The following is a 22919-nucleotide window of genomic DNA, read 5'->3' on the forward strand; positions in this document are numbered from 1 at the left end:
ATTTTTGTGGGGTGCTGGTAGCTGCTGCCTTGAGGAAGAGGAGGACTGGGGGGCTGGCAGGGCGTTGGATTTCAATGACAGCTAAGCTGCCTTAGTCCAGGGGCCATGGCTGAAGGCAGGGTATCCTTTCTCCAGTAAATCTGATAAACAGGAAGTCGGGGAGCTGGGGCTTGGCAGTTTGGACATGAAAGGTGAAATTTATGAAATCCCAGTTGTAGGGTAGAAAAGGGTTAATCGGGCCCTATAACAGAGTCAAAGGGTCAATCCCCTCCCCAGACAGCTTGTTTTAGGGCAAATAGTGACTTGTAGGATAACACCCGGAGCAATGAAGAAAGAAAAAATTATTTCCAGCTCTATTTTAGGACTCTTGTTACAACATTCCATGGGGCCTTATTCCATCTGATACTAAACCCCAGATAGCCCCACTTTGTGATTCTTGTGCTATATGCATCTTCTGGGGATGTCGGGGTATTCAGGTGCCAGCCACCTTGGAAAACGTGCTTCTGGACACTAGCTTTGTTCACCAGGTCTGATAGTAAGTGGCCTGTGAACAGGGGAGGGCCAGGTTTTCAAAATCTGCATTTTCAGATCCATTTGGCATGCAACAGTGTGCTGCGCTCACAGGCCCCATTTCAGAAGTTGTGCTCACAGCTTAGGCATTTTAATGAATGTTAAAAGCTTTTCAAACTCTGCTATAATCTCTCCTTCCCTTCTGATTGAACAGGCTGATGATGAATGACATAAAGAGATGAGGATCGGTTCACTTATGAACTGATGGAATTCTCTCAAGTCTGCCGTGTTCCTTCTGTTAGGCTTTATCTGTGCTGCAAAGCTAGGCCGGCATAGCCCCATGGTGTAGATGCAGCCGTACATGCACAGAAAGAGTTGTTCTTCTTCGAGTGATGGCTCATGTCCATTCCAATAGGTGTGTGCGCGCTGCGTGCACAGTCATCGGAAGTTTTTACCCTAGCGGTACCGGTCGGGTCAGCTGTGGAGCCCTCGGTGTATATAGGCCCCTGCCAACCCACTGCCTGCTCAGCTCCTTCCTACCGCCAGAGACAATCATTGGAGCAACTGGTCTCTTGCTTTAGCAAGTGCTTCCTAGTGGTTTTCCCTGTACATAGTTGTTATCCTTCATCTTAGTTTGTTAGTTAGTTTGTTAGTACATTTAAGTTGGGGGATTCCACCTCCCCAATATTTTTCCTCATCACCGGGGCATGCGGTGGCCCCAGGGGTTCAAGCCGTGTGGTAGGCCTATGCCCAGAGAGGATCCACGCACCGCTAGTCTGAAGTGCCTGGGAGAGGGTCATTGGCAAGAAAAGTGCACCGTCTGCAGAGGCTTCAAGCCCAGAACTGAGAGGGAGAGAGACTATCACCTCACACTCCTCTGGGTAGAGTTCGATCTCCGGCTCAAGAGTTGGCACCGGCAGCCTCAGTGCACAGAGAACCAGCCTTGGCACTGAGTAAGGACTCGCATAAGGAGCTTCAGCACCGTTCCCCTGTGCAGAAGGCCGGCTCATTGGTGTGGCACCGATCACAATCCCCGGTGCCACATAAGAAGAAGAAGGTGGAGCAGGGCCGCTCCCCTGCCAAGAAGAGCGGACAGGACTCCTGCATGGTGTGTCCCACATTGGGACACCAAAAGGCTTGTCCGTCATTCCCAGCACCATCGACTCCAGCCTCCGGGGGGTCTGTCAAGTCCAGTGTTGGTGAACTCTCCGATTCGGGAAGTGTTGGAGGAGGACTGGACCTATTGGAATGGACATGAGCAACATATCTTGAAGAACAACAGTTACCAAAGGTGAGTAACCGTCTTTTCTGCTTGTGTGGGACTCTTTTTTTGGCATAGCTGTGTCTACACTGCGGGTTTGTTGGCAGGGGGGTGTTTTGTTTTGGTTTTTGTTCACATTCCTGACCAAGAGAGCCATGCCGATTATAGGTGTAGCCCAAGCCTTGAGTACTGCAAGGCATCCCTCCTGGTCCTCGTTCCCCAAATTGCTGCCAATGCTGATTGGGAGGAGGAAACTATTTCACCTGCTTTTGATCTTATTCAGGACATCACAGAATCCAACTTGCAAGCAAGAGCCACTCGAGCTGATGGGAAAGTGTGAACTTTAACGGGTTTAAATGTAACAGTCTCCTCAAGACGAATGGATGAAGTTCACACCTCGTTTGGTGCTATGGCATCCTCGCTGCAGGTTCAGCAAGACAGTGCTGCACGAATGCATGAGTGACGCCTGTACTCTGCACCCAAAAGGACTAGAAATGCCATTGGGTAATTACGTCAGCAGGTGGACCTGACGGCTGTTGGTTTGTGTTGCTCTGTCCTGACCAGCAATGCTGATCGCTCCCTTTGTTGCAATAAATGAGCCATAACCTCACCCGCTAATTAAGAGGATAGCCAAGAGATTCAGTGACAGTTCAGGGGTGCACGTTTGGCCTGGTCTGCGCTTGTTATGCCATGCAGGGCTGTGGAAAAATTTCACGCCCTGAGTGCGATGGTTAGGTCGACCTAATCGCCGGACACAAGAAGGTCAATGGAAGAATTCTTCGGTTCGCCTAGCTACCACCTCTCAGCAAGGTGGGTTAACTACACTGATGGAAGAACCCCTTCTGTCGATGTAGGGGTGAAAGTAACTTAAAGGACTTATCGGTACTCCTGGAGTCCTTAGGAGGGGCGGGGACTCAACCAGAAGAGGCGGGGCCTCTACCAGAAAAGGTGAGGCCTTTAAATCCCCAGGTGCTTTAAATCAGAATTTAAAGGGCCTGGGACCAGGGCTGGGGCTGGAGCTGGGGCTGTGGTAGCAGCAGCTGGAACCCTGGGCACTTTAAGTTACCCCCGGAGCTACCAGCTGCAGAGGCTTTAAATCACTTTAAATCACCATCATAGGGAGTTCCCAGCTGTCACTGCCACCCTGGGGCCCCAGCCTCTGGCAGAGCTTTAAAGGGCCCAGGGCTCCGCTGCAGTAGTGGCAGCTGGGAGCCCCTGGGCCTTTAAATCACTGCCAGAGCTCCGCTGCCGCTACCCCAGGGCTCCAGCAGCAGGGCTTGGGTGGCGATTTAAAGGGCCCCGGAGGGTAGCGGTAGTGGGAGCCCTGGGCCCTTTAAATTGCCGCCAGGCCCAGGGGAAGCTGATTGGCCCTGGTACGGCGCACCGGCTCTTGCTGGTAAGCCGTACCCAGGGCGTACCGGCTTACTTTCACCTCTGGTCTACACTGTGGCTTTACAGTGGCACAGATGCAGCAGCTGTGGTGTAGACGTACCCTTAGACAGAAATCAGCTTGCTACACACACTTCATTTTTCATGCGTTCATTTCTATTGTCTGGATACAAAGGTTGCAATCCTGTTTCCATCTAAGTCAATTGCAAAACTCTGATTGATTTCCATGGAGCCAAGATTTCATTCAAACTGTTGACATGAGCTTTTCTGTTACAGATGTAATCTCTGAAATGTTCCTCCCCGTTCCTTTGGTCTCTTGCTCAGATGTGACCCCACGGAGCCTATCCAGTACTGGTTTGGTGGAGCTCTTCCTGCCTGCTCATTTGTTTGTCTCTTATGGTGTTTTTTGGATAATTGACATGATCCTGGTTTGCTTCAATGTTTTCTTTCCTCCTGGCAAAGACAGCTCTGTTACTGGTACCTGCCTTACCCTGCACTCTTCCTCACTGAATCTTCCACGTAATTGTTAGCAATGTCCCCCTCTCTTTTCTAGGTGATGTAAATACCCCTGACCTCACTGTTGCCTGATGCAGTGAGTGACTTCTTACTTAGATGAAGTGGCTTTTTCACCTCCCCTTTTTATGGACTGCTGCCTCACGTCTCTGCTTTGGCCTTCCCACTTTGTGCTGAAATCCTGCCCATCCTCTCCTGCCCCCCCCCAGCTGCTTTTTGATCTCCCAGAAGCACCTCTCTCTCTCTCCTGCCTTTGATTACTCTTCTGCATTTTCTTGGCCATCCCCAGTGGCAGCTGGTGTATTTTATAGCTGGAGAGCGTACAGAACACATGGGCTTTTAGTCGTTTATCTTTGAGCGCTTTCCATTTCCTCTCTGTGTACTTTTCCTAATGACTAATAGACAAACAGCCGCAATAGAGTGCGTTGCCCGCCATGCTTGGGCTCATCGCCACAGCAACTATAAGACAGCTTCCATTAAAACTGCCATCAGAAATGCAAGGCATTTCCAGGGAGTATGAGCGCCGAGTGGAGTTGAGTGCCTGGGATGAAGAGGTCAGGGTAGAGATTCTTCCATGGAGGTGTATGGACTTCTACTAATGGAGCACCCCCAGGGGTATAATTCATCCACAGAGGTAACAGTGCAAAACCCTGGAGTCCATCAAAGCTTCCATGCTTCCACCGATTCTCCACAGAATAAGTGTTGTGCTTCCCGTGAAGAATTGCTTGCCCTTTATACTCCTGTTAACTTTGTACCGGGTAGGCTCTACTCTCTCTGCTTGACAAAGTGCTCGGAGGCAGGGTATGCGGAACTGAGCTCTTCGCTGCCGGTATCCTCCTTACCCTTCAGATTCGACTAGCTAATCTTGGGTTTGCTGGTGCTGTTGTGGAAGGACTTTCTCCTTACTGTAAACAAGGACCCAGATTTCCATAGTGGCAATAATTGTGCATGCAAATTGATACTTTAGTGTGTTTTCACGCACAGTTACGCCCGTGAGCTAATGCTGCCGAACCAGAAAGGGAAATGGAGTGATTTGTGTCCATTGTCCAGACTGAGCAAACCAGACACGGTAACAAACTCTTGTTTGCATTAAGCCACCAGAAGCAAAGGGCTAATGAGAGGGATTTCAGAAGCACCTGGGGCAGGTTGGGGCCTACCTGCCACTGGTGACTTTGGAAATCTCCCCCTAAGACAAACCCTTCAGTCACCCACTACATAGAGCATCTCCACGTGGAAAACCATGTGACCGGAAGGGTAAGAGCAGGAGGGGGAGACAATACTCTGCGACTGCCAGCTGCAAGGAGACATTTGCCCCATTAGATGGCAGAGAGGCTGCTAAGTTATTGATATTGCAGTGAACTACTTTGTGCTAGCCGCTGTCCGGACGCAAGGTAACAGACAGTCCGTGTTCCAAGGAGCTTATGGCCAGCTAGACAAGCAGAAAGGAAAGATTATTCTCCATATTTTACATATGGGGACTTGAGGCAGAGAGAGGTCAAGCAATTTGCCATTGGGCATTCAGAGAATCTGTGGCAGAGCCAGGAGATACTGCTGGCTCTTGAGTCCCCATTCAGTGCCTTAGGCGCAAGACCGTCCTTCTTAGGGAGTTGTGGGGCTCACCCTGGAACTGAGCCAGGAACTGGCTGGCCTGAAGCTATTTGTCTAGCACATGCAGCTCTCTGCAGGCACCAGCTGGTCTTAAAACTGTTGGCAAAAGCAGCGATTTCTCACCGCGCGGCTGCCATTCCCATTCTCCCTCTCTGTGCCCCGGCGCCGCGCTCAGAGCAGGTTATTACAGTTATCCCACAGCTCTCCTGCAGCCCCACCTAGAGCCAGTGAAATGTGGCCCACCTGCAGCCTGAAATCCTCTGCCACATGCCTGGGGCTGCTGTCTCCTGTGCTCCCTGGCAGCGCTGGAGTGACTGCTTTTCGCTCAAGCTGCAATCACTGCTCTTGGCGCTCGCTGAGCCTCTTCAGTGGCAGCGGTGAGGTTGGGGGTGCGTTTGCAAAGCCCCTGCAGCCGCCTGGCTCAGGGAGGCAGACGCTGGTCCAACCCGGCCGAGTGCGAAGCTCTGATCCCATGTGGTCCGTCTGCTTCCTGCCTTCACACCTGGCTGCCGCCACCCCGAGCTTCCGTTCTTGAGGGGGAGCCCGAGGACCAGGGTGAGACGGCAAATATCTCGCAAGGTTTTTGTTGTTGTTGTTCTGCACCGTCCGAATAGCGCACTCGATGCGTGCAGACCTAGCCGAGGACACGGTACCTAACCTGACCCCCGTCACTGAGGAGCTAGCTCAAGAGGTCAGGGCATTCACTTGGGTCTAGCCGTTGCTGGGGTTTTTGATTCTTTAACCATTTCAGCGCTGCTGGTTTGGGAGCCTTTGTGCAGATGTTGGATGCTGCGGGGGGCAGGGAGGAATGGTGCTGCAGTCAGAGGCACAAGGTGGAATTTGCCATATTTGATATGCTCAGAAAAAAGGGGTTGAGTGAGGAGAGAGAAGGCGGGAGAAGAGCTATAGAAAATGTTGGTGAGCCCTTCAACTGCCATTGGCTCCATCCCTGGTCATCCCCTCTCCCTTCCTCTCCTGCCGCCCCTCAAGGAGCATTACCCCGCCAGCACGGAGCATTTCCAATAGCCACCCTATTGATTATGAGATGACTGGCTTGATTGTTCCCATCTCACTGAGATAAGGGACGCTGGCAGAGTTTTCCATGTGAGGTGAAACTGGTCAAGTCCTACTTAAAGCACCAAGCATGGCAGTGCAAAATTGCTGCGCGCATCTGCCGCCCTTTGTGTGTGGGGCAGAGGAGGCCTGGGTGGGGCCAAAAGGAGGAGACGACCTTCCACCCCAGAAGGTGCATTGACGGGGGCACAGAGCAGCCATATTTCCCATAGGTTTATGGTGTGTTGGATAGTGTGAGAACAGATGAGGGCATGGAAAAGAGACACTGTATTCAAAGATAAAAGGCCAAAAGAGATGGCTGTGATCATCTAGTGCAGTGGTTCTCAACCAGGGTGCACATCCCCCTGGGGGTACGCAGGGGCCTTCCAGGGTTACATCAGCTCAGCTAGAGATTTGCCTAGTTCTACAACAGGTGACAGAAAAAGCCCTAGTGACGTCAATATGAATGAAAATTTCATACAGACAATGGCTTGTTTATACGGCTCTCTATACTATACACTGAAATGTAAGTATAATATTTATATTCCAATTGATTTATTTGCTAATTCTATGGTGAAAGTGAGAGAGTCAGCCATTGTTCAGTTCTAGTGGCTGTGACACTTTATGTCTGGTTGCGTATGCGAGTAGTTGTTAAGGGAGGGGGAGGGATAGCTCAGTGGTTTGAGCATTGACCTGCTAAACTCAGGGTTCTGAGTTCAATCCCTGAGGGGACAACTTAGGGATCTATAGCAAAAATCAGTACTTGGTCCTGCTAGTGAAGGCAGGGGGCTGGACTCAATGACCTTTCAAGGTCCCTTCCAGTTCTAGGAGATTGGTATATCTCCAATTATTACTATTACTAAGTGAGGTGAAACTTGGGGGTGCACGAGACAAATCAGACTCCTGAGAGGGGTACAGTTGTCTGGAAAGGTTGAGAGCCATTGATCTAGTCTGACCTCCTGTATAACACCGGCCATAGAACTTCCCTGAATTAATTCCTGTTTGAAATAGAGGAAAAGCATCCAGTCTTGAGTTGAAAATTTCCAGGGATGGAGAATCCACCACAGCATTACAGCAGTGCCTACTATAATCTAGAGCAGGGGTCGGTCACCAACCCGTTGATCGCGATCTACTGGTCAATTCTAGAGGATCTCCCAGTCGATCTCGATCTCCTGCAGTGCAGCGTGGCTGCCGCTAAGGCAGACTCCCTGCCTTCCACAGCCCCACGCTGCTCCCGCAAGCGGCCAGCACAGCCCCGTGGCCCCAGGGCAGGGGTCTCCCTCTGCACGCAGCACCTGCCTGCAAGCACCACTCCCACAACTCCCATTGGCCGGAGAGCTGCAGGGGTGGTGCTTGCAGAGAGGGGCAGCGCTAAGGGCCATGTGCCCCCTGCACTCCGAAGGGGCACGTTAGCCCGTTTTGGGAGCGGTGTGGGGCCAGGATAGGCAGGGAGCCTGCCTGAGCCTCGCTGTACCCACTGCTGACTGAGAGCCGCTGGAGGTAAGTGCTGCTTGGCAGAAGGCTGCACCCCAACCCCTATGCCTGAGCCCCCTCCTGGAGTCAGCATCCTGAACCCTTTCCTGCACCCCAAGCCCCAGCACTGCGCCCCCTCCCAGAGCCAGCACCCCATACCCTCTCCTGCACCCCAACTCCCTGCCCCAGCCCTCATCCCCTCCTGCACCCAAACTCCCTCCTAAAGCTTGCACCCCTCATCCGCTCCTGCATCCCTAACCTCTTGCCCCAGGCTCAGCCTGGAGCCCCCTCCCACACTGCAAACCCCTCAGCTTCAGCCCAGAGCCTGCACCCCCTCCCAAACCCCAACAGTGAGGGTGGGGGAGAGCGAGCGACAGAGAGAGGGAGGGATGGAGTGAGCAGGGCGGGACTTTGGGGATGGGGTGAGGCCTCAGGGTAGATCCTGGGTGGCCCTTAGATTCAAAAAGTGATCTTGGGCATAAAAAGTTTGGAGACCACTGATCTAGAAAATAGCATCCAAGGAGAATTTAGGTGCTGACCTCGTATTTTCTAGATTTCTCTTCCCGTGCAGTTTCTTATTCCCACCCAGGGGCAGATCCAAAGGAAAGATTCCAGTTGACTTCAAGGGGCTCTAGGTCAGACCCATTATTTGCAGGAAAAAACCCAATTTTGGGTTTTTCACGAGATTCTCTGCTCATGCTGGATTGCCTGGAATCCTCCATTTCCACGTCTGGTTTCTTTGTGCTATGGATGATTTTGATTTAACTGAGGAATAAATAGTAAGAAAACATAACATCTCTTGAGGAATGCTCGTGACCAGGCCCTCTGGGGCGGACAGAAGAGTGAGGTCTGGCTAAAGCCCAGAGCTGGGAGTTAGGGACCTGCCTTCTACTCCAAACTGTGCAACTGACTCACTCTTCAACCTTAGGCAAGTTGCTTCACTTCTCTGAGCCTCGGTTTCTCATCTGTAAAACAGGAGTGAAATGTGCACATGGGGCCTGAGGTTAATGTTTGTGAAGTGTTTTGAGTTCCCCGCCTAAACAGCACAGAGCAGAGTACAGTATTAGGTGGCTGGTGGTAAAACTGAAGGAGGACGGATAATACAGAGCACAGGAATGGTTTATTTAAAAAAACCCCACATGCTGGACCAAATCTTCATGTGGTGTAAGTCAGCAGAGCTCCGCTGAAATGGGACTTGGCTCTCTGGGCAGAATGGCTTCCCCTAGGGACTGGAGAGGCTAAGCATCCAACAGTGCTTCCATTCTTGTCTGTCTGTGGTACTGTAGCACCCTACAGGCTCCAATCAGGGAGCGGGCCCCAAAGCAGTAGGTACAGGGGACACACAATGAAAAAGCTGGACCTTGCCCCAGACACTTACTAAGTATCCTCCAGTCCCCCAGTCGAGGTGCCTCTCAAGTAACGTCATCCACACTTCCAGCTCTCATTCTCTTTCCTCCTGTCTTTCTCTTTATTTAGCTGGTGTGCCGGTTATCCTCACTGCCGAGACCTGCAGTGCTATTGCTATGTCCCTGCCGACGGGAAGCAGACGGTCCTCCACTGGCTCTCGAAGGTGAATATGTCCAACCTATTATTGTAGATGACACTGGAATCCCTGCAGTGCCTTTGCCGATAAAAGATACAAACTAGAGGCCATTTTTCCTCTTCTCCCAAATGCATTAGTGCAGCAAGAGTGCCGGAGGAGATCTGAGAGCTTTCGTTTAAGAAGGGCAGCTAGCAAGGTCCTTTTCTGGACCTGGACTGGCAGCATTGTGCACAGACCAGACTCCAGGGTCGGACGATGGTTTTGGCAGCTGCCGAAGTACCTTGTGGCATGTCTTAACAACTCTTCTGCATAGCACTTGCAGAAGGGCCCGCGTTTCTGCATGCACACTTGCATTTGTCTCTCCACTGCAGTGCGTGAAGTCGGGATTATCTCTTCAGCTCTGCTGGGCGAAAGGCAGGTGTTGATGGAGTATCCTTGTCCTCAGTCACTGATGTGGAGTTTGAGGAGTTTGCCCCTTGAAGAGACCTTCCCTTGTCTGCCGTACTCTGGGTACAGTCAGAGGCTAGGAGAGACATGCATGTTCACACCAGAGTTTGTTCATTAGAACCATAGAAAATTAGGGTTGGAAGATACCTCAGGAGGTATCTAGTCCAACCCCCTGCTCAAAGCAGGACCAATCCCAACCAAATCATCCCAGCCAGGGCTTTGTCAAGCCAGGCCTTAAAAACCTTTAAGGACGGAGATTCCACCACCTCCCTAGCTAACCCAGTCCAGTGCTTCACCACCTTCCTAGTTTCCTAATATCCAACCTAAACCTCCCACACTGCAACATGAGACCATTACTCCTTGTTCTGTCATCTGGTACCACTGAGAACAGTCAAGTTCCATCCTCTTTGGAACCCCCGTTCAGATTCACAACATCCCAGAACAGGGGTGTCACGGAGTCACCGGGCGATGCTCTCTAACTGCTCCCCACCAAGCCAGGCAGGACTTTGGGGAGCCTCCTCTCCTTTGGAGCAGACTTGTTCAGGGCAAGAAGCTCACACGTCTTCACCTCCTGGGTCTCTCCTTGGAGCATTCAGCATCCTCTGCCCCTCCGTGCACTTCCCACAGCGAGCCCGCCTCAGTGGGGTCCTGGGGAAGCCACCGGGTTCTGCACCCCCACTTTGCAGTCAGACGTGACTCAGCCAGCCAGTAACACAGAGGTTTATTCGATGACAGGAACAGGGTCTAAAACAGAGCTTGTAGATACAGCGAACCGGACCCCTCGGCTGGGTCCATTCTGGGGAGCAGTGAGCCAGACCCTCAGGTCTGCCCTCCACCCTTGACCCCAGCCAGCTCCAGACTAACAACCCCTCCCCAGCCCCTCCTCTCTGCTCAGCCCCTTTCCTGGGCCAGGAGGTCACCTGATCCCTTTGTCTCCAACACCTTCAGCTGGCACCTTTGCAGAGGAGGGGCCCAGGCCATCAGTTGCTAGGAGACAGAGTGTCAGGCATTTAGGTGCACTGGCCCTTTGCTCTGCCAGATACTTAAGAACTGCCATGGGGACACTGAGGCACCAATACAGTATTCAGAGAAAACATTAAGAACTTTCCCAGTTCGTCACAAGGGGTTATTTCACTATTGATTGTGTCAATGCCTTGCTAGCGGTACCTCCAGAATGGCCGTTAGAGAAGCCCAGAGGTGGCCCATCAGACAGATGTTTTGGGAGTAGCAGGGTTGACTTTGCTATAAATAAAACACAGTGGGATTCCAGCGGGCTCAGGAGAGCGTTGGGCTGATGGTGTGAAGGGCGGGGTTGGGGAGGAGAGTTCCGAGTGGCTCCAAACCAAAACAGCACCTGAGGCAAAATTCAGAACATTGCTGTCATGGGGCGCAAGCTCCTTGCTGTAAGACGGGGTGAACTGGTGCTCGTTAGCCCAGCCCCAGCAGGGGCAGCTCTATGTATTTTGCTGCCCCAAGCACGGCAGTCAGGCGGGTTTTGGTGGCGCGCCTGCGGGAGGTCTGCTGGTAACGTGTATTCGGTGGCATGCCTGCAGGAGATCCGCCGGTCCTGTGCCTTTGGCGTACCCGCTGCCGAATTGCCACTGAAGTCGCGGGACCAGCGGACCTCCCGCAGGCACACCGCCAAAGGCAGCCTGAATGCTGCCCTCACAGCGACCAGCAGGCCACCCCCCGGGGCTTGGCGCCCTCGGCACGTGCTTGGAGCACTGGTGCCTGGCCTCGGTCTGCGGTGCCCTCTGTAGGGCTGCTGAAGAGAGGTAGAGGCTCTTTGTTACGATGGGTAGTAGACGTGGGAGAGGGGCGCAGCCTCCCTGGCCTGGCCCAGGGGATGAGGGCAGTGCCTGGTGTGCAGCTCCCCTCGGCCCCCCTTCACTATTGTCGCAGTAACCGTTGCAAGACAGCCTTGCTCTGTTCCATCTTGATCCCCGCTGTTTGTTTTGTCCTTTTGTCTTGCGTGTCCCTGTGTCTGTGGTATTTGGAAGCCGTGGGTTTTATGGAAGGAGTGGCTTGGCCTCGTTCTTTAAGTCTTCAGCACCCCCTGCCACTCTGACCGAGAAACAGCCTCTTCTTCCTGCCTCCAGGCGCCCCTCTCCCCCCGTCAGCATGCGGGACACCTACGGCACCTCTTCGCTGAGCAGCAGCAGCAACTCGGGCTCCTGCAAGGGCAGCGACAGCAGCCCCACCCCAAGGTAACCCATCCATAGCACCACGGGGAGGCCGCCTCACCTCACCCACCTGCTCCACTGACTGTCCCTCCAGCCGCATGGAACGGGGACACGGGCCTTTCAATGGCTCACTGAGATTTCCCGGAGGGGGTCTTGTTTGTGGAAGACTCTAAGGCAGACTGCTTCGCAGAGTCTGAAAGCCCTTGCCCGGTCATTGGCTCTGCTGGCAAAGAGCAGCGTTAGAGTCTGAGGCACGGGCTTGAAACCATTCAAATCCCTTCATCCTGTAGGTTTCCGTCCCCGCAGGGCTGGGGCTGGCAGAACTTGTGCACGTGCAGTAAGGCGAGGCGTGGCACTATGAGGGTGTGGAATGGCTGATCTGCCAGTAGGTCGTGTCAGAGGAAAGTTTCACCCTGGTGTCCTTGTCCAAAAATTTCCCCGTCTCTGCTCCATTTTCTTTCCCGCTCATCACCTTGATTTCCAAGCACCCTTTTTCCTTTGTTGCCTTTCCCGCCACCACGCACGCTATTGCACAGAGCACTGTGCGCCACTTGTCTGCTCCCCTCCCACATGCCCTGGTGACATACTGTGAGATCCTTCAGGATGAACAGCACCATGGAAACAAGAAGTGGTGATTATTGTCCCTTTGTGATACCCAGCAGATGTTGGACTGGAAAGCAGGAGACCGATGGACTTGTTGAAAGAGGAGAATTCTGACTCTTCCCTGGGATAAAGGACAGTTGAGCATGGAGCACATGAAATGGCCCCAAATATTAAACACCGTTCCCATTGCATTTCTTTCCCCCTTGGGAGTAGAAGCGCTGGGCCTGGGGATGCTGTGAAATGCAGTGGTACTTGCTGCAGACAGCTAAGTTGGTCCCAGGGCTATAATGGATCGTTTCTATCCCTCTTCTCCACTCCCAGACCTGGTTCCTCAATGAATGGCCCTAGCTCGTCATGGAGAAACTGACCAACTTCTCCCTATAAGTAAATGTATGGCCCCCTCCGAGTTTGCTGAGGAGGACTTAGCGGCTCAGAAACCCCCCTATCTCTGCATTACAGCTATTGTGAGCCCCTCTGCTCTCTGTCTGGCACCAATTCCTTTCTTGCATGTCGTCTGTGTGTATTGCAGCTGGCAGAATAGATCTCCAGTGCTGTGGCAATAGCACTTTGCAGACACAATGCACAGCTGGCTTGGTTTGTCGCATGCCTCTTGGCCCTTCTTGTGCTGCATGTCAGATCTGGGCCTTGCTGTATCATATGTGTCTTGTCGTGCTTGACTCAGCCAGTACAACAGAAAGAGTGAGGGCTGAGTAAATGTCGGCATCATGTGAGGGCTGAGTAAACGTCGGCATCATGGCCAGGGGATAAATGACGTGGGGTTTAGCAGCTGAGAAGATATTTCTGCTTTTCCTGTACCCCCATTGCCATGCTCTGCTCCCCAGTTAATGAGTGCACTTCCATTGATTTCAGGGCAGCTGTGCTGATTAACCCTAGTGGAGAATATGGCTCATTGTCTGCAGCGTGTTGTGTGTTTAGGGTTGGGGCTGTATCGAAGCCCATTCCAGATGGGCCCCCAAATCTCCTGGGTTCTCCAGAGGCGCACACACAGTCCAAGGGTGCCTTGCCAAGATAGATATTCTGCTTGGAATTTCTAAATGAATTCACTGTTTGGGACAGCGATGGACTAATGATACCAGCCAGAGTCTACAGCTAGACACTGCACTGGGCTTCCTCACATAGCTCTGGCAATGACCCACAACTCGGGTGACCAGATGTCCTGATTTTATAGGGACAGTCCCAATTTTGGGGTCTTTTTCTTATATAGGCTCCTATTACCCCCCAACCCCCATTCCCGATTTTTCACACTTGCTGTCTGGTCACCCTACCCACAACTCTCCTCCCTGTTGTTCCAGCCCCAGGCCCCCATGGGGTCGAGTCAATTCATTTCCATCCTGAGAGGCAGCCCCCTCTTCTAGTTCAGCCCTGGTCTTCTTGAGCAGCAGCAGCTAATCACGCCCCGTTGTCCAGTGGCTTTGTCCTGTGGACAGGTGGCAGCCATCAACCTTTATTTACGCATCTGATGCCACCAGGATTTGAACGTAGGTGTGCAGGAGCAAAAAACTAGCCCATAATTGACCACTCACCCCAGTCCTTAGAGTCCTCGGGCGACCCTTCGTGGCCACCAGGAGCGACTGCCTCAAGCAAGTTCTAATCCGGAGCTCTCTGCCTCTTGGAAATGTGCTCCTGGTGACGTATTCCAGGGGAGAGGTCTCACCTTGGGCTCGTTTTAGAAAATCACTAAGAATCTTGCATTGCCAGGGGAGCTCACTCAGAGAGGTCAGAGTGTTTGCTGTCTGCAGGGTTCCCCTCTCTCCCAGCAGAGCTCTGCGAAGGATCTACCCTTCTTCTAGGTCCAACTTTAGTGTTAGCGTCCCAATGTGTCAGTAACCAGGGCAGGCGATGTTTCTGTAAGTGTCATTTTTAATGAACACTTCCTTTTGCTTCTGGTGGCTGTATTTTCCAGGGCTAATGTGCAGTCCCTCTCCAGGGAGATGCCCCAGCACCCATTCTGCTGATAGCCGTGGGACTGTCGGCTGCTTGAGGGCAAGGGCCTGTCTTCAGTGTGTCCGTACAATGCTTTGTATGCCCATGACACTCTAGTAATAACAACTGTAGCTCAGGGCTGCAGCACAAATACTGTCTACCTAGGCAGGGGGTGTCCTAAGGGGGTCTGGTTAGAGGACACAGCCTGCTTTAATTTCTGCATGAAAATATGTGATATTCAGTAGTTCTTAATATTCCTACCATGTGTCCCACTTTAGGAATATTGGGGCTCTTACACTGCAGGGTGTTGAGGGGTGACGGGGGCCTTCTGTTAGCCACACAGATAGGCTCCTTTCTCCAGTACCAATCTGGGAACGCCCTCAGTGTGGTCAGCTGAGCACACGCTGGGATGTCTCACTGGAGTCCAGGAAGGTGTGTAATCCAGGAGGTTTGTACTTCAGATCTGAGAAATGGGGAGGAAAAGATTAAAATTCCCCACTTGGTGAAACTCCTCTTCCCTTTGAGACTCCTGGCTCCTATCCAGGGCCAGCTCCAAGCCACAGCGTGCCAAGCACGTGCTTGGGGCGGCATGCCATGGGGGGCACTCTGCCGGTTGCTGGGAGGGCGGCAGGCGGCTCCAGTGGACCTCCCACAGGCGTGCAGGGAAGCCTGTGGGAGGTCCACCAGAGCCGCGGGACCGGCGAGCGGCAGAGCACCCCCCGCAGCATGCCGCTGTGCTTGGGGCAGCGAAATGGCTAGAGCCGGCCCTGCTCCTATCAGCCTGTGCCCCAGCGCCTGGCTGTGCTAGACTCAGGGAAATGAGCTGAGTCGAGGTCTGGGGTGGAACGGCTCTGTGGGGAGCAGCACTGATGTGATCAGGATTGTTTTACTTGGAGCGCTTGGTGGGGTTGTTTACTGTCCATGTTTTCCCAGGCGGCCCATCAAGTACAGTCTGTGCAGCGATAACCATGGGATAAAGCCCCCCACTCCTGAGCAGTACCTGACCCCCCTCCAGCAGAAGGAGGTCTGCATTAGACACCTGAAGGCCCGGCTGAAGGACACCCAAGAGAGACTCCAGGACAGGTAAGTGCTGATGCAGGTGAGCAGGTAACAGGAGGCTCCCAATACCAGTGGGGATGAGGGAATGGGAAGGTTGTCACTGAATGCATAGGAACCTCCAAATCAGGTCAGGCCATCTAATCTAGTGTCCTGTCTCTGACAGTGGCCAGTATCCACTGCTTCAGAGGGGGGCACCAGAATCCATGTAGTGGATAACTATGGCCAGAGGGGAAACAGCCTTCTCAGCTGCAGGCAATTCATGGTTGGTTTGTGCCACAAAGCTGAGAGTTTATACCCCTTATGTAGGATAATAACGTGTAGCTGTGGATGATCTCATTATTCACATGAATGGCTAATCCTTGTGCTAATCTGACTAAGCAGTCAGTACCATCCTGTGGAGGTGAGTTCCACAGGTTAGTCAGGAGTTGTGTGAAACAAAGGATTTCTTTTTATTAGTTTTAAGTTTGTTGCCAAATTTGGGAAGGAAATTTGGAGATTGCAGAGACTGATTTTCACCTGGCATATTTGTGACTCTCCCGTTCTCCATCAAGTTGCTCTCTGATCTGATTTTCTTGAGCAGCAGATATTAGTACACTGTGGTGTTCTTACATTTCTGCCTGTATACTGTATATTTATTGAGTGTTGTATATGAATACAAATTCCCCTCCGATCCAATACCTAATAACTTGGTGGTGCAGGAAAAAGGATGGAATTGTGATCTAGACTCATGGACTCTAAGGTCAGAAGGGACCATTGTGATCATCCAGTCCAGGGGTAGGCAACCTATGGCACGCATGCCAAAGGTGGCACGTGAGCTGACTTTCAGTGGCACTCACACTGCCCGGGTCCTGGCCACCGGTCCAGGGGACTCTGCATTTTAATTTAATTTTAAATGAAGCTTCTTAAACATTTTAAAAACCTTATTTACTTTACATACAACAATAGTTTAGTTAGATATTATAGACTTATAGAAAGAGACCTTCTAAAAACTTTAAAATGTATTACTGGAATGCGAAACCTTAAATTAGAGTGAATAAACGAAGACTCAGCACAGCACTTCTGAAAGGTTGCTGACCCCTGCTCTAGTCTGACCTCCTGCAGGTTGCAGGCCACAGAACCTCCTCCACCCACTCTGGTCACAGACCCCTAACCTCTGGCTGAGGTACTGAAGTCCTCAAATCCTGGTTTAAAGACTTCAAGTAACAGAAAATCCAGCATTTGCACTAGTTTAAACCTGCAGAACTAAGAAGATTCTCATCTGAAGGGACCACTGTAAGAGATGGTCACAGATTTTCTATTTGGCTGTCCCCCCTCTCTGCTTCCCTCAGGAAGTATCCCCAAGGCCCCTATGTGCTTTCTGACCCCCTTCCCCACTGAACACACACACCTCCCCAGTGCTGCTGTTACCCAAGGGAACCTGGGATTGGACAATCCAATCACAGAACAACTTTGTGTTTCGGTTTCCCACCATTTTTACCCATGTAAGTCCTGTCTGCCCTTCTCCTTGTATAGAAGGTCCTAGCATAGGTGAGAGGAGAAAGATGGTGATTAGGGGGTTTGGACAATAAATTGCCCTCAGAGAGTGACCCCAGAAATACACTGTCCAAACTACTTTTAGCGTGGACTGTCAACACCTATGCAAAATTCCAACCTCCGGTCGTGTCACACCAGCCCCTCGGGTGGAAGTGGTGGTGATTGTCTGTCTGTCTGGTGCAGGGATACTGAGATTGAGGATCTGAAGACCCAGCTCTCGAGGATGCAGGAGGACTGGATCGAGGAAGAGTGCCACCGTGTGGAGGCCCAGCTGGCACTCAAGGAGGCCCGGAAGGAGATCAAACAGCTGAAGCAAGTGATTGACACCGTGAAGAACAACTTGATAGAGAAGGACAAGGGCCTTCAGAAATATTTTGTGGATATCAACATCCAGAATAAGAAGTTGGAGACTCTGCTGCACAGCATGGAGATAGCACAGAATGGGGCTGTGAAAGAGGAAGGGGCTGGGGAGTCGGCGGGGGGCTCTCCAGCCCGGTCACTCACCCGCAGCTCCACCTACACCAAGCTGAGTGACCAGGCAGCAGGGGACAGGAACGCTGGGGACTCACAGACCCTGTCAGCTGAGGAGGTGGCGGACAGTGGCTTCGTGGCTGCAGATGACTCGCTAAGCCGGATGGACTTGCTGGAGCAGAGCAGCCTGCTTTCATCAGGGGTAGAGTTCTGCACGGAGGAGGGGTCTCTACAGAGCTCTTTCACACTGGGCTCCAGACTTCCCACCAGCTCCACCTATGAGAAACTGATGGGTACGCAAGGCAGCGTGGAGGCTGGAGTGCAGGCAAGCTGCATGCAGGAACAGGCCATCCAAACTGACTTTGTGCATTACCAGCCGGACCTGGACACTATCCTGGAAAAGGTCATGAAGTCCCAGGTTTGCAGCCGGGGCAGCCCCACTTCAGTGTGGGTGTCCGAAATGGAAGACATCGTGCCCAGCTCCGAGACGCAGGCCCTGAACTTCTCCGGGACCACGGACTTGATGGCGACTGAACCCAACTCCGCTGTGGTTGTGACTGCAGGAGTTGGGCCAGAGACTCCGGAGGGGCAAGAGGGCTTCCCAGACCTGGTGACCAACAACCCTGCTATGCACCAGCCCTCTAGCACTAGCCAGTCGATGAGCGTCGTTTGCACCCTGGAGGAAGACGCTGGCGAGCTGAGCCAAGAAGCCACAGTGCCAAAAAGCTACTGGAGCCGCCATTTCATTGTGGATCTCTTGGCCGTGGTGGTGCCGGCAGTGCCCACGGTAGCCTGGCTGTGCCGTACTCAGCGGAGGCAGGGCCAGCCCATATACAATATCAGCTCGCTGCTCCGCGGGTGCTGCACGGTCGCTCTGCACTCCTTACGGAAGATCAACTGTCGCTCTGTTAGCAACATGGGAGGTAGCGGCGGCAGCTCCCAGCCATAACTCTCCTCTTCCACCAACCAAACACATTGCACATGCTTCAAGATCCGATGTTGTGAAACGATCAGAATTTATCTGACCGCTGATTGTAAATTCCAGACACACAAAATGTTCGTTTTATTTATTTGAAGTACATGGGCAGCTTGACATCCTCTGATCTGCTGCAGCTAGAATATGCAATTCCAGGGGGCTTGCCAGGGGCCTGAGGAAAATGAGCTTCTGGGTTTGCTTTGGCTTCTGAGATGTTTGAGGAATAAAAGAGGCCAATCCTGGAAGAGCAGAGTTGGGGGGGGCACCCCAGCCTCCATGCTGAAGGACAGTCGCCCAGCAGGTGATGTAGCTGATGGATTTTGCGCTGTGTGTAGCACAGATGTGTGTGTAGCACAGATGTGTACATGCAGTGTGCGTCTACACAGCGGAGCCCCCTGCGGCAGCAAGTCTCAGAGCCCGGTCAGCGGACTCAGGCTCATGCTGCAGGGCTATAAATTGCAGTGTCGACGTTCTCGCTCAGGCTCTGAGGCCCTCTCCTCACCCGGTATCAGAGCCCGGACTCCAGCGCATCCCCATCATCTGCACTGACTTTTTTGAACCTGCTGCAGAAGCCTGAGTCAGTTAACCTTGTACTCTGAGACTTGCTGCCAGGGGACTCTTTTTGCTGTGTAGACGGACCCATGGTCACTTCATCTAGGGAGACAGAGCATTGCAAGCCCTTCCCTGGACTAATGGATCCCCTCCACCCCACCCTGCCTCCCCTGACTAGTCCACTTCTGTTGTTCCCTCTGGCCATGGCAGGGTCATTTGAAAGGCTAATTGCCCAACTGGCCTTTAATTGCATTGGACTTGTTCCTACAGTGGTTCCTGAGTCCCAAGAGGAAACCACCACACCTGCCGTCAGTGCGAGAGGAGGCCTGCAGGTCAAACAGAGGGAGGGATAGCTCAGTGGTTTGAGCATTAGCCTGCTAAACCCAGAGCTGTGAGTTCAACCCCTGAGGGGGCCATTTAGGGATCGGGGGAAGTTGGGGATTGGCGCTGCTTTGAGCAGGGGTGTTGGATTAGATACCTCCTGAGGTCCCTTCCAGCCCTGAGATTCTCTGAGTCTCTGAAACCCTGCCCAGGGCTCTGAGGACACAGGTTAATGGCTGTAGCTGTCAAGTGAGATTGCGTGCAGAGACTCATTTTAACGTGCAGAGAACAAAGGGGAAATCAAGAAGGCATGGGCAGGAGAGATGGAGACAAGGGCTAGAATGGGGCAAGTGCCTCTCTGGAATAGATGTCCTTATTCCCAGCATGCTTTGCAGAATAAACAGGGAGAGGCCTGAATTCCCAGTTTGCAGAGAGGAGTCTAGTCTCAATCGGTGTGAGAGCCGGTGCAGAACTTCTAGGAGCAGGGGTGGAGCAACGAGGGTTGCCCAGGTCTGCTCCCTTTGCCCGCAGGAGAGTCAGTGACTCAGAATCCCTTCCCCCAGAGGACGGGGTCAGAGGACAGAGTGAACAGATGCTTGCCTATACATTCACTTTGGAAACCACATGAATGTCACTCCCTTGTCTTTGTCACCTCCTGGGGATTTGGACCTGTTGGTTCAAGTCCTGCTTTGCTGACCCAGTTCTAAAATTTTTGCCTCCTGGAGGAGGTGACAGTAAGGGCCTGGTGGCCAAGGAAGAGAAGCCCGATATACCTCATGTGAATCTCCAGAGCCACCTGCTGCATCTCTGTGCAGTATTACATAGGCACCCAGGTTGCCCATGGGGAGAACTCCTTAAATTCTGTATCTTTCATTCCATGCTTTGCACTATGTTCACTTTTTGCAAACGGAAGCTCCCTTGTAGAGGTTTCTCTGCTGCAGGTTTGAATGACAGGCTGACATCTGCGCTGCTGGCAGAGTCCTGAAAGGGTTACAAGGACGAACCAAGGCCCCGGAGTCCTTTGCTGCTGCTCTGCTTCCATCCCAGCTCTTCGTCCTGAGGCCGGGAGAACAGCTGGGGTTTCCTCAGCCCGGAGCAGTACTGGAGTGTCTGATAAGAGTGCAGGGGGGAGTGTTTTGGTTACGCTAGCAGTGGGGGGCGTCTGGCTGCCCATCGCTGCAGAGCTTTCGGTGCTGATTCTGAAAGCTGGAGATGCCTGGAACTGGCATGGAGAGTTGTGGGGACAGAACAGAGAAGGCAGAGGGCCATGCGGAGCACAGGGAGAGCGTAGCCCTGGTCTCTGGAGGCAGCTTGTCTAAAACTCAGGCTGGCAGAAAACGTCTTTCAAGTGAAGGTGGCCTCCGGAAATGCCTTTAAAAGCCAAATTTCACTGCAGAGATCGATCAGCTGGGGACAAATGCCTAGAGAAAATGAGGCCTCATCCAAACCATTTCCTCTAGACGTACAGCACAAGCCTGCTGGCGTACACTCCAGTGCTCTGACAGGTAATCGGCTTGGGGTTATCTGCAGTGTTCGGCCCTGAGAGCAGGGCCGGCGCTTTCATTTAGGCGGCCTAGGCAATCACCTAGGGCGCCAGGATTATTGGTGGGCGGCGTTTTGCTGGAGGGGGCGGCAGGCAGCTCCGGTGGAGCTGCCGCAGTGGTGCCTGCGGACGGTTGGCTGCTCGCACGGCTTGGGTGGACCTCCCCCAGGCACGACTGCGGCAGCTCCACCGGAGCCGTGGGACCAGCACGCGGGGCAGCAAAATTACCGTGCGCCTAGGGCGCTAAAACCCCTAGCACCGGTCCTGCCTGAGAGCACATAAAATCAACTTCATAAGCTTGGGTGGCCTTGCCCCTGTCTTCTCTGGGAAGTGACTGACCCGAAAGGCCAGGGCTTCAGAATGGCATGAGTGCATTTTTGTGCACACATGCGCGCGCGCACACACACGCACACATGTACGTTTCTGAATCTGGCTGCAAAGGTTGTGTTTATCTTTACGATTACTTGAACTAACAGTGTTTGTGCTCTTACGTTCCCCCACCCTCTGCCCCACTGCCGCCATCTCCACATACGTCAGGTGAGGGAGTAGTTCCTGTAATCGTTTTATTTTATGACAGTTTAAAGACAGTTGTCTGGTGGGGTCCAATTGTCTGGGGCTGGTCACATTGGTACATCTCCCTGTGGCTTTTGCCCTCTGGGTCAGACTGTCAAACAGCTTTAGTTAGACTTTACCCAGGTGGCTGGCTACCTTGGTCATGTGCCCCCCACCCCCTACCTACTGTTGCAGGGGGCAGGGGGGTGTCGCTGCATGTGTTGATGTTGCCACATGCTCGTACTTTCACTACCTGTATCCAGCACGCCTGGACTGTCACAAATCAATATCCCTTTGAGACAAGAGCTTGTTGAAGGATAAAAGTGGGCCACTGAGCTTCAAAATGTAGTGGGGAGCCGGGGTTGAAGGAGCCTTGGTTTTGATAATGTAATATAAAGTATTTGGAGGAGAAATGGACAAAGCCCAGGCAAAATGGCAACTGTCATTGGAGCTAGGATACAAGGCTCTTGTGCGATGTATTTGTGAATGTGTGTACATGTCTGTTAGACTATCCAGCGCTCTGCTGAGAAATCAGTGTAGGATTATATTTGAAAGAGAAATTTCTATATTTTTTAAATACAGAACTTAAAAGCTGTAACCACTTTTGTTCCCAGGGGCCTGTAACCTTTGTCTGTTGGTGGATGTAATAAATGTCATTGGGTCTCTGTTTCCATGTGGCTGTTTCCATGTAGCTGGCCGTAGGCTTCCCCTCTGGAGCGAGCTGGGCTGGAGTGCACGTTCCACAGATGTTCCCCTTTCAAAGTGTCCCTGCTTCTGAGCGATGAACCATTGCTGGGGTTAGGGCCTAGCCCCTGCTGCCCGGAGGTGATGTCTCGACCCAGAGTGTCCATTCTGCTCCCGGGGCGCTAACGGGCTTTTGGGCCTGAGCAATCAAACCCGAGCCAGGGATGGGGAAGCAGCAACACTCCGAGTGCCTTGTGCGTTCAGGCATGCTGTGCTGGTGGGGTCACATTTCCTTCTGTCGGGTGTGTCTCAGGGAGGAACTTGGGAAGTGGGAAGGCTGATAACGCAGACAGGGGATAGGGGAGTTCTAGTTTAACTCCTCAATTCTCAGTGGGGCAGGGGCCCAGCACAACATCCGTTGCCAGCAGTGGTTCTAGTGGCCCACGGAGAAAGGAATAAGATTCTTTGGACAGTGCTGAGGATGGCATTCTGGGCCAGGACTGGGGACTTTATGCTGCATGGTGTTGGGGCTTCAATCCACCAGTCCCCACTACGCCCCTTTGGGCAGCAGCCTGGGTGTATTAACATGCACCTGTCTTTCTGCCTTGAGGCCGTTCCCATTCTCACCTACTCTACCCATTAACCTGTGATGGGACAAACCTCCTTGGATCTGACCTGCTCTGCAAACACCTCCCTCAAGC

General features: G+C 52.6%; 1 protein-coding gene across 4 annotated transcripts in view; it reads left to right on the plus strand.

The window, feature by feature from the left end:
* Positions 1-21056, plus strand: part of SNPH (syntaphilin) — a 34837-nt gene extending 13781 nt beyond the window's left edge. For 2 of the 4 annotated variants that reach the window (XM_030533789.1, XM_030533788.1), the window contains exons 3-6: positions 9284-9377; positions 11798-12004; positions 15461-15610; positions 17303-21056. In XM_030533789.1, coding sequence (XP_030389649.1) covers positions 9331-9377; positions 11798-12004; positions 15461-15610; positions 17303-18539 — 1641 coding nt within the window. In that variant the 5' untranslated portion in view covers positions 9284-9330 and the 3' untranslated portion in view covers positions 18540-21056. The remainder of the gene's footprint in view (positions 1-9283; positions 9378-11797; positions 12005-15460; positions 15611-17302) is intronic. The other 2 variants (XM_030533790.1, XM_030533791.1) reach the window with 2 other exon arrangements.
* The last annotated feature ends 1863 nt before the right edge of the window (positions 21057-22919 follow it).

Source organism: Gopherus evgoodei, chromosome 14 (assembly GCF_007399415.2).
Source record: "Gopherus evgoodei ecotype Sinaloan lineage chromosome 14, rGopEvg1_v1.p, whole genome shotgun sequence".
Classification (NCBI taxonomy): Eukaryota; Metazoa; Chordata; order Testudines; family Testudinidae; genus Gopherus; species Gopherus evgoodei.